The sequence below is a fragment of the Apostichopus japonicus genome, chromosome 23, assembly GCF_037975245.1.
Source record: "Apostichopus japonicus isolate 1M-3 chromosome 23, ASM3797524v1, whole genome shotgun sequence".
In the NCBI taxonomy this organism is placed as follows: domain Eukaryota; kingdom Metazoa; phylum Echinodermata; class Holothuroidea; order Aspidochirotida; family Stichopodidae; genus Apostichopus; species Apostichopus japonicus.
Genome location: NC_092583.1, coordinates 17,258,764 through 17,270,707, shown reverse-complemented (window position 1 = coordinate 17,270,707; position 11,944 = coordinate 17,258,764). Strand labels below are relative to the sequence as shown.

Sequence of the window (11,944 nt, the reverse complement as noted above, 5' to 3'; positions counted from 1 at the left end):
CGGTTCGTGGGGCGTGGGTGACTGTAAATGGGGCGTTAATGGCGGTTTGTGGGCGTGGGTGACTGTTAATGGGACATTAATGACGGTTTGTGGTGCGTGGGTGACTGTAAATGGGACGTTAATGACGGTCTGTGGGGCGTGGGTGACTGTAAATGGGACGTTAATGACGGTTTGTGCGGGGCGTGGGTGACTGTAGATAGGACGTTAATGACGGTTTGTGGGGCGTGGGTGAATGTGGGTTGGGCCTTAGTGACGGTGGGTGGTGGATGGGTGACGGTGATTACTCTATCCCCTCCAAGATGTATACTTTTTGGTTAACAAACATGAGATTTTGACATTTTTCTACTGATTTTGTTTTCATCAGACAGTCAAAAAGCATTTTGTGAAGAAGTGCAAATGCCATGGGGTGTCTGGAACGTGCGAAGCCAGTACCTGCTGGAGACAAGTAAAACCCTTTAAAGTTATCGGAGATGAACTGAAACTCAGGTACGAGAGATCTGTAAGAGTATCCGTAGAAAACGTGGCGAACAGTAGAGGCGTAGAGCTAGTGACCAAATCAAGTAAGAGAGGTGGAGCTAGAAGTACCACCCCTTCCAAAGGTCACATGATCTATCGAAACAAATCACCTGACTTTTGTAGCAGGAATCAGTATTCGATCGGGACCGCTGGACGAGAATGTAACAAGACCTCGACGTGCGAGAGTATGTGTTGTGGAAGAGGTTACAACATCCGGGAAATAACAGTAAAGGAGAAGTGTAGGTGCACTTTCCAATGGTGTTGTGACGTACACTGCGCTGAGTGCACGAAAAATGTCGAATTGGCACTATGTCGCGAGTAAGAAAGATACAAGATAAAAGAAAGCAACAAATACATCAATACATATGTACGATGTATCAAGTGTATCATTCACGTATAGCGCCCCCACAAACAGCTGACGTATACCGCTGAGATTTTACATCAGCCATTTTTTTATTAATTTAAATTTTGACTTGCTTTTTTAATATCACAGAGTCGTTTTTGTAAAGCGCTTTTGTTGTTGGCAGTAATGAAAAGCGCCATAAAACATTAAACCACTTTAATTATAACACACTTTGTTGTAAACGTTTTCGATAAAAAAAGGGGTTTTCGCGATCGAGGTCGCTATATCTTACGGTTTTTTTACCTATGAAAATACAACTTGCATGTATGGAATAAATTGGCACTTTAAATCACGAAAGCAATATGAATCATCTCAATTTGTTACATTTTCAACTTTTACAACATTTTTAAAACAAATAAAAAAAATTTGGGGCTGCATGTTGTTTGTACTAATACACAGGTTGATTTGGACTTGAAGATACGATCGAAACTAGATAAAGGAGGAGATCGAATTAATTTATTCATATATACATGTAAAAGTATCAAGCATCGTGTAGCAGAAAGTTCCATGATTATGAGCATGAGTAAAATCAACTCATCATCAGGTTTAAAAAAAACCGCCTCCTTGGAGACATGAATCCTACCGCATCCTTCCAAAGACACGCGTGGCCAAACCTTATAACTGGTTACGCACACGTTCTTATGTGATGGTGTTGTGATGGATGAACACAATGGTTTTATAACAGAGTTAAATGTTCGTTCTATTATTTTCGCGAAACATGGAATGCAAACTTGTAGTATACTTTAAGTGGCTAACTATACATAGTGCTAAACCAGTAATGCCTAAAATATTAGACAAAAACATGGTTGACTGATTGCCTTTTGGTTGACGTCATTGCCTTAATGTAAATAACTGTACTATTTTAAGATAAATTATTGATAAAAGGCGATGGTTATATGTATATTATAAGGCATTATATCTTAGCAATAAAGTACTAATAATTTTTCTACCTTATTTTCTTCTCATTCTTCTTCTTCTTTTTCTTTTGAAATTGATCATTTTCTTGTGGCATAAATAATCAGAAAGTTTGTCCCAATTAAGCGTAAACAGAAAACCGTTATCACAACTTTTCATTACTGTTGATAGATGTTTCGAATTTCAGTGTCACAATTGACTTACTTTTCAAGTTTAGAATGAACGTGTCCAATCTGATCATAAATAAATAAATGTTTTTAATCAGATCTCGCATCATAATGAAAGAAGTAGAGTTAGCAATGTCGGACATCATTATTCATGTATTCATTGCAGTTTAAGATTCGTATATTTGGGCTTGATCGACAATGCAGCCAGCTCGGAAGAGGAGGGGGGGGGGGGCTATTTCCTTATGCTAATACCAATCTACACTGTCCTCCGATGTCATGCTACAAAGCACTCGTACTGACAGTACAAACAGTTCCTTACCTTTATTTGATAAACACATGATATTCATACTGCACATACTGTCAGTACGAGTGCTTTGAAAGCGGGACATGAAAGTACAGTATAGAAAAAAATCCCAACTGGGTAGATCGATATCATCTACTGTGACGTCACGGAATTGATATGCAAATTTCAATCGCATATAGAAATGGTTGTTTCATCTGCAGATTAATTATGAGAGTGTAATTTGATCAATGGCCTTTAGTATGCAATGTCTGCAGTGAAATCGCGTGTTATTCGGCATATGTAGAATTGTGTCGAAGTTTTAAACTGCAGTTTACTCAAACGGTTGCTAACAAAAAAAAAATCGTATTGTGGGATCAAATGTTTTTATTTTAATCGATTCTAGGTATGTATTTAATTCTAATTTCCACCAAAAATGCAAATGAGTTTACATTTGAAGTGGCAGGAACTAGGATAGTATAAAATGAAAGAAATAACATTTGAAAACAATGCCCAGGGAAAGTGATGTCGGCACGTAAAATTATGAGTATGTAAATTAATCCGATAGTAATTGCTTTGAAATGTAGCAGAATTTCTTGAAGCATTGAACACATATTTTAACACTTATATGCAATAGACAATTTGTCAAATATCGTTAAACAATACTTTACGTTCCCATGTATATTTAGGAGGCATGTATTGTCGTCACGGGGACATAGCCTGTTACTATAGAAACAACACTGGTGTTACCCGTTATAAAATGCTATAGGAAGTGATATAATGGTCATACACATATCATGCTTGCTATATTAACAAGCGTGTTATTCTTACCCACCAAGCATGGTCTTTGGTCAAGATGGTTTATTGTCTAATTGTACACTCATATAACATCTACAAATTGTGATGATTACAACCCTCCAATGACGTTATTTTCAAACGTTGGACAATCTTAGCAGTTTAACACTTGTGGCTTATACTGATAAATGTTATGCAAAAATGTTTGAAAGGACATCAAACTGGTTCGGCGAATACTACTTACGGCCTACGATCAGCACCAGGCGATGGTGCTATTGAGGCCCGCCGGAAACTAGGTTTCCATATAGACGTGCGGGTCCTCTGACTAAGAAACTGTTGTACTCCTGAAGCTCCGCGCTTTTTCCTGAGCCTCTGCGGTGTCTATGCGCCCTCCCGGTGCCTGTGAGCCTTAGCAAAGTTTTTGAGCCTCAATTAAGCCTTTCTATAGAGTCTCTGCATGAACTGTGTTAGAAAGTTTTAAAGCTCCACATACCCTCTTTAAGCTCCTCCCACTCCCATGTAGAGATATGTTACAATGTGTGTTGTTAGCACTTAGCATACGATTATGTTGACGGTATGTAACGCATGATACAATTCTTTGTATACCTGCATGAATGAACACAACATGTTAATGTTCCTGATCTGAAATAAACATAAATGTATTTTCTTAACATTTTACTTGTTTGTTTAAGTATTTGCATAGGTTACCGTCAAACATATAATTCATCTGTTTCGCCAAGTATAACCATCAGAACACAAAAGTTATCTAGTGACACTAGATATGATGGGACGAGTAACTGAAGATTACATAATAATTGAATTGAGAATTTCGAATAATTATAACTGTCTGCTCTATAGTTAGCCTTGAAAGAACCTTCCTCGCCCCCGTCCCCACCCCGACAACCTACAACAACACAAACATCAATCAAGTAACATGGGTACAAATACCTTCCTTTTCTTACGATGTAAAACTATCTCTTATTCTCTTTCATCCGAAGCTGATTCTGCCCTCAAAATTGTGCCTTATTTACAGAATATATTATAGGAATAGGTTAAATGATGCATTAAACAGCTCGATCTAGGACAAGAACTAAACAAGAAAACCGACTTGACATCAAGTCTGTTACCATGTAAACATGACATGAACTGTAAGAGATGCTTTTGTTGGAATATAAAAATGTGATATGCCTTCCGGGAACAGTATGCAAACTGACTACTCACTGAACAGATGTTTTGATGAAGTGTTTATCTTTTCTTTTGTATCTCTCTCTCTCTCTCTCTATGTTCAGCTACGTTATACAGGTGTGCTAATTTGTGTGTTCACGAGAGTCCATTGTGCTGCATACAAATGAAATAGCAGTGTATATAGTCATTGATCTCGCATGCAGATGGGCGGTTAAGTGGCAATTGACATGCTGGCTAGGACGATGTGTATGTATATAGATATTTGTTCTGTTGATATAATCATAACACATCAAAGACGCATCCCCATCAATATCAAATTTTGGGGCCCGATGTAAATCGGACCTGGCGTGTCAATACTTCGAGTAAAGTTTGTTTTTGTCGTGGCCATGGTAGGTTGGCTTTTCTTAGAATGTATCCAGGACCAATTGGTTTGAACGGTTGCAATGAAGGTGTATGGCGGTCTAAGCTACATCCGGCATGTTCTTTTTCTATTTCAACTAGTGAGTTTTTCTCCAGTCGGCGGTGGTAAGTATAATCCTTAATTGTTCTTGCAAACATAGGCGTAGAAGGCAGGGGGGCTGGGGGCTGCAATCCCCCCCCCCCAACCAAGTTTTTTTTGTGAAAATTCGGGCAATATGCTGAGAATTGTTTGGGCACCTACTGAAAGAAAAATAATTTGCAGTGTGTTTTTCAATGGTTAAGCTGATACTATTATTATCATGATTATTGTAACGACTTCCCCAATAATTATAACCAATATGGAAGGGTAATAACACGGAAAATGATTGTATATTAGTGGCATGGGATGTAATAACCAAACCAATGCATGCCTTTACATATGATATGCACATTAACATGTTGACAATTTTGGTTATATTTTTCGGGCAAGTCGTTACAGCCCCCCCCCCCCCAAATCAAATTGGCTCCTACGCCTATGCTTGCAGGCAATGTACGTTCATTGAATTGGTATCCTTGATTATATAAGATGTCAGATAGCAACATTCAGCTTACTTGATCTGTTGATTAGAAAGTAACTGATTAAAATTTCTCCAATTCTATCACGGCATTTGGAATATTGATAAGATTGGGGATGTGCGGAACATATATATTGTAAGCTGTATACGAACAACCATAACTGTACGCCCAGTATCAAACATGACCTATAGACCTAATAAACCATTACCTGTTGTGATGCTAAGGTATGGTGGGTAGGCCACTTAATTGTGGTGTATTGTTTAAGCCAATGGATTAGCACCAGAATACATGAGTAGCATGATCAGTCGGAAGACCACCACCCGCTCTCTCCGATCCTCAAATCAGCTACTGCTCCATGTACCTAAGTGGAAACTCAAGTCATTTGGTCAAAGATCGTTCTCTAATGCCGCTCCTACTCATTGGAACTCACTTCCACTGCGCATTAAGTCGGCACTCAACGTTAACATTTTCAAAAACAGACTCAAAACTTATCTATTTTTGACTGCCTTCCCTGAGCACTAGCGTCACTGAGCATTGGTTTTCCTCTGCATATTGGCGCTATATAAATTTGCATTTATTATTATTATTATTATTATTACGGTGACACGGCACCTATGGTGTTGGTACATGATGATACCGTAACGTAGCTTGTCAACTTGTTTCTTAAATAGCGCCATCTCTCTTATGTGAAATTGTATTAGGCGTTATTTTCGTTCATAACTCTTGTAATTTGCATATGAAGATTGGGCAACCCTAGCTTTTTAAACAATTTGGGTCACTCTATCGACATTTAATTAATGATTACGATACACTCACAGTAACAAGCAAATTCATTCAATTTAACCACATTAAATTCTTCGGTCTACGAACCACTAAATTTACCCGTTTTCCTTTATTTGTTTCCCATACCTAAATAATGAAGTTCTTCCTACTTTATTCGTTTTCGTGTTCTCGGTATCCCCATTAATGTATACATATGACATTAATCTAATCAATGGTGGCCAATGGATACGATCAACGATCTCTTAATAATATTGTAACGAGCTTGTTCTACACTAAATGTAGAGACCCTATAGTAGTACTATAGGGTCTCTATAACTGAATGGAATCTGTCAATGTCACTTTCCAAAGGTTTGAAATCACTTTTAGACTTATCAGGTTTCACAATATGTCTCTTAATAACTAAAATTTAATCCAAAGTACCACAGCATGAAAGGGAAGTATGACTACCAACAAGGTCATTAACGAAAAAGACAATATTGCTTGACAGCCTCGTCTCAAATTTCAATTGGTTTAAAATTGCACTCATTCGTATTATAGATAAGACTATTGTATATACATATATAAGTAAACATGCGTTGTTTGAATTAGGCTATGTGAAAGAATTACATCACAGCTATCTTAACGAGAGCTTTCAGAGAGTATTTTTGGTGAAATTTCACACAAATTCCTGATCGAAAAAATCTGTACATGCATAGTAAGATCTGCCCTTCACTATTATTAATTAACTAATTTGGCCACCGCACGGCGTAAAGAGCAGATGAGGGGGGGGGGGGTGCGTCAGGTAAAGTAGATGGCGCTCTGCGTAAATAACTGGTAATCGTAACGGTAAAACGTATAATATGTGGTAACATATAATGCATGGCAAGAAATAAGAAGTGTATGACAACACGTTTGGAATATACTTCACTTGGATGAATGAAGAATCTCACATTGAGTTATAAATTATATTCACGCATTGATGAAACAAACCACAAGCAAAATAGTTTACAAGCTTAGCTGTTCATGCGATGTAAGAACTTATATGATGACAAAATATGTCCACACAATAACTAGTATTAAAAGATAACTTTAGGCAGAATTTTAAATTTGATATAAGACAAATATAATTTGAGAGGTCTTCTTTCTATAGCATTTCTCGTTTTCAAGGTAATCAGATTTAAATTTAAAAACAAAATTAAATTGATTACAGAGAGCATCCTTGGTTGTAAGTCAATAAATTTGACTTTATCAGATTAATAAAGTGTCGTTAATATACTATTTTAGGCCGTAAAAGTGTATAATGTTTGTCTATACTGTATTGCGTTGCCCGTCCGCCACCTCCACCCCGGATAAACAACCCTTGAAACATCCCCAAGTTCATCAATTAAATCGACTGTACTGCTTAATCTAACACACAGATATATTAAGATATTTTGGATTTTTTAAGATTTTTAAGTTACAAAATATGATTTTACTCTGAGCACGATAACTAGAATTTGTAATCAGTCTAATGGCTTTCTTCTGGAGAGTAAACAGGCGATTAAGGTAAGATGGATAGGTGTTTCCCCAAATTATGTTGCAGTAAGACAGCTTTGAATTAATGAGGGAATCTCACAGTGTTTTAAGTGAATGGGATGGTACAGAATAGCCAATTTTATGAAGTATTCTAATAATCTTTGAGATATGGGAGCATAGACTGTTAACATGATACTTCCATGGGGTGAGATTTGAGTCAAGATGAATACCTAAAAATTAAACTTTTTCAACAAGAGTAAATATCACCATTATCAATATACGTTAACTGTATCAACCTTTCGCTTAACAGCACGAAATGTAATACACTTTGTTTTGCTTTTACATTTTAAGACAACTTATTTACTTGAAATCATTTTGATACAGAATATAGTTCAGAGATAACGACACAAGCAGAACAATGAATATCACATTTCTCGTAGCAATATATTTACAAAAGAAAAAAATCTTCAAAATTAATTTGAGGTCATGTTAGACTTCCAATGGCTGCCAGTTTTGTTGTTTAACATATAAAGCCAGGTCAATTTTAGACCTCCAATTACATGAAGTAAGTAGGTTAAACGGACGTGATTCGTATAGTTAAAGAGGTCAATATACTCTGCTTGTGAAAAATACGAATCAATACAAACCGTGTTGGGGGGGGGGGGGATAGAATTACAGATTGACTGAAGAAAAGACAAAACATAACCAACATATATATATATATATATATATATATATATATCTATAATATAATATAATATGTATATATATATATATATATATATATATATATATATATTTATATATATATATATATATATATATATATATATATATATATAAATGAAAACGTAATGGGAAGGAAAATCCAGAACAGTGAAATATATATATATATATATATATATATATATATATGTATATATTATTATTATGTGTGTGTGAAGAAGTAAAGTGTAGAAAACAACACAGAAGTTAAAAATTAGTTAACCAGGCTGCCAAGGGAAGGAGCGTCCCGCCATGGCAGAATCAGACGTCCCCCCCGTCAACCTCCACCCCTACCCTACCATTTCTTCTCATTTAAAAAATTTCGATATTTTAAATCACAAATTCCGTTGATAATACGAACGAGTCACCACATTCCCCAACTCCACCCCGACAAATTAATGCCTCATTGAGACCAAATTCAATTTGTACCACATCTTAACCAAGAGTTTAATTAGGACACTTTTCAATTTTCAAACTTGAACTTACTGTATTGCGACAGTAATAATTTTAACAGGCAAATTCGTTCTGGGATACAAAATTTATATAATTTGTTACAAACGCTGCACATCAGGTTTTCGATCAGTTTCGGTTGAGATCATTCCAAGAACTCATTTATGAGGTCTTTTGTTTCGATTGAATAAACGTCAGTCGTTTTAATTATCAGGTCACATAGAAAACATCAATCATTTTGTCTATGTACGTTTTTACACTTAATGGCAAAATATCAAATCAAAGTCCGTTAATTCTAATTTCACATGAGAATCACAGACGTTAATCTAGAGCGTTCTTCACATAATTGAATTGCGTGAAATCACCCGTAGGAAAAATTCTTGTTGGGAAAGAACACGCCACCTGTAATAGCAACGCATGTGCTTTAAAAAGATCGCATGTGTTATGACATTCCCTCCGAAAACAAGAAACTCAAACTTTAGCATTTATGAGAAAATACAATACATACTTATAAATTGGCTATACATTTATTAAAAACGTATAAACAACATGATGGTAGTATCTAAAATAATCTTACTATAACTTTCATTCCAAGAAGGAAATAATATGAATTTTGTTTTCAGTAAAGTCACAGTAAGTGCGGATAGCATGCAGTTGAATAGTGAAAGTGACGGAGAAAGTAAAATGATAAGGCAATAATATTATTGCTTAATTATTTGAAAGAATTTAAAAACGGCCAAACTGTCATGTGCAACACGATCTGTTTTCTCGTAAGCGTTGAATTTCAAACTTTTATTTCTGGAATATTATTAATAATTAAGTCTTTGAAATATGATATGCACTATCATATTTTGATCATAATTGAAATCTTAATATATTAAGCGTTAACGTTACATATGTAGTGCGGTGCATGCATGGTTAACCTTCTATTAACAAAATTATCAATCATGGTTAAAACAATTGGCCTGCGCGATCAGAACATAACAGAAAACTATAAAAAGTTGACTAATCCGTTCAGCTCCTGTTAAAATACTTCATAATATAACTCATTTGACAAGGTCAGAGTTGATCACACTGGCGAACATATACGAACAGACCTAATTATCGAATATATCTCGATTGTGTGGCAGCTACCAAAGTAATTCCTGTTGTCACGTGCTTACAATATCTTACTAAGCAGAGCGGAAGTTATAGAACTGCCTTGCTTTACATACATTTGATAAAGAAGGTCAGCTGGTGTATCGATTTAGTCTTTGATATTACATATGAATGTTTTTTCATACCCTGGTATCAACCGCAAAAAAAAAGGGGAATTTGAATCTGCGAGTTTTTGTGGTGTAGGAGCTACTAAATTTCAAGTATCAATGTCAATATATTGGGGTAATACCAGGGTTTAATTTTCCTTCTCGTTCAAAATGAAGCTAAGCAAAAATTCAGAAGACACGTAGGCCTACAGTTTTCAAAGGATTTTCCTCTTAATGGCCAACTTTTAAGTTTTAGTGTTACTTCATATAGAAACGTAGTTTCATTGCAGTGTTGTCGCTACGCCGGTGTGTATACGCCGCTACGCCACGCCGGTATATATATATATATATATATATATATATATATATATATATATACCCTTATACTCCTCCCCCAGGACGCGGAATTCATTGTTATTACCACAACTGTACGGAGGTATTACTTGCCTAATATATGATCGTAGGCAATGATGAGGACTGTAAGTACGTCTAGAGATGACCAGCCCTCACACGTGACACGTGAAACTATGACGTCACACCATAGTAAACAAAGCAATCGACTGATATGTTCACCAATAAACAAGATTCTTTTCACCTTCGATTTGGAAATGTGAAGGAGGGGGACATAGTCCATAGACGAGGAGAGAGGAAGGAGAGGTGACAGGGTGAGGTGGGGGTGTGACTACTGGTGAAATTTCAATATTATAAAGCTAACCCTGAACGCGATGTTACGAAATAGTCAAAATAGCCATGACGTCACACATACTGTTGATAACGATCATATAATGTATATCATTGTACACATTAAATCTATGCAACTGGTTACATGCTGGTAGCATGTTGTGTATACATGCTGTGTGCAGGCTGTGAACCAGCTGGGTACAGGCTGTTTACAGAAATGGGTACAACTGTGTACAGGCTTATATATCTGTCTACGGGCAGCACGTATACGAAATAAGTGTACCATATTAATATATAAGTTTTTAATTTCTCGAGGAACGACCAAATCTCCATCTTGAAATTAATGTTCTGCATTATGAAATGCCATATTGTATTTTCTATTGTTTATATATAATCAAACGTATAGCTTGATGGAGTTTTTAACACTAGCATGAAATTTCCAATGCATTTTTTTTCTTTTGAAGATCGGAAGGGAAGGAATGGGGGGGTGGGGGAAGGGGAGGGTGTGTATGTTCTATAATTACATACAACACTATACACACAGCATGCGTGGTTTGTGGTATTCATAAGGAAATGATGGTATTCGTGCCCTTCCGTAGTATTTCTCTTGGCTAATAACCTCCATAAAGATAGGTGTTGGTCAATGATGGGGAACACTCAACTAAAACGGAAGTTATTACGGGTGAGCACCCCTTCCGTTGCGCTGTGTTTCACTCTGGTATAATCGATTTGCTATACCGTACACATTATATAGGCCTTATACACAGGTTAGAGGCTATGCTTACTCAAACTCAAACTGATTTATATACATTTCAATCAAGATTTCCGTAAACGTTGTACAATGTACGTTGTTCGTATTTGAATCTGTCGTAGTAAACTCGTGTGATGTGAAGTTTAACTTTGACCACAATATTCTCTCAGCGCAGGGATCGCAAGTGGAAAAGAAGTTTTCGGAATAAATATTTAATTGTGGGATCTGTTTAGTTTCTCTGGATTATTTGTATTGAGCTGATTTGCAGCCGTTGGTTTAAGCTGATCCTCCCTTGCAGTGGATATTACTCATTGTTTTCTTTCGTAGGCATTACCTAGCAACAGGAAGATAATTCACGTCTCTTTATTGTGAATCATCGAGCAAGGAATATCAACTACTGTGTGATTGTCATTCAGGTTTCTCTTTCAAACACTTAAGATCATACTAGAGTTGTTAATTCGAACTGAAGAGAACATTATTCAACCTTTGCCATTACGGGTTTAGGTACTGAACTTTCCCAGGACGTCGATAGATAATATC

The 11,944-nt window shown here is 36.2% G+C and overlaps 3 protein-coding genes across 3 annotated transcripts in view; all 3 read left to right on the top strand.

Annotated features, from left to right (window-relative positions):
* LOC139965017 (protein Wnt-9a-like) overlaps positions 1-3,747 on the top strand; it is a 28,486-nt gene extending 24,739 nt beyond the window's left edge. The window contains exon 4 of the mRNA XM_071967171.1: positions 365-3,747. Within this exon, the coding sequence (XP_071823272.1) occupies positions 365-838 (474 nt within the window). The 3' untranslated portion in view covers positions 839-3,747. The remainder of the gene's footprint in view (positions 1-364) is intronic.
* A 608-nt stretch (positions 3,748-4,355) lies between these two features.
* Positions 4,356-11,944, top strand: part of LOC139965012 (epidermal growth factor receptor-like) — a 74,709-nt gene continuing 67,120 nt past the window's right edge. The window contains exon 1 of the mRNA XM_071967163.1: positions 4,356-4,786. Within this exon, the coding sequence (XP_071823264.1) occupies positions 4,705-4,786 (82 nt within the window). The 5' untranslated portion in view covers positions 4,356-4,704. The remainder of the gene's footprint in view (positions 4,787-11,944) is intronic.
* Positions 11,322-11,944, top strand: part of LOC139965011 (epidermal growth factor receptor-like) — a 30,423-nt gene continuing 29,800 nt past the window's right edge. Inside the window, exon 1 of the mRNA XM_071967161.1 lies at positions 11,322-11,944. This exon is cut by the window's right edge and continues 383 nt beyond it. The gene's annotated coding sequence lies outside the window, so the exon portion shown is untranslated.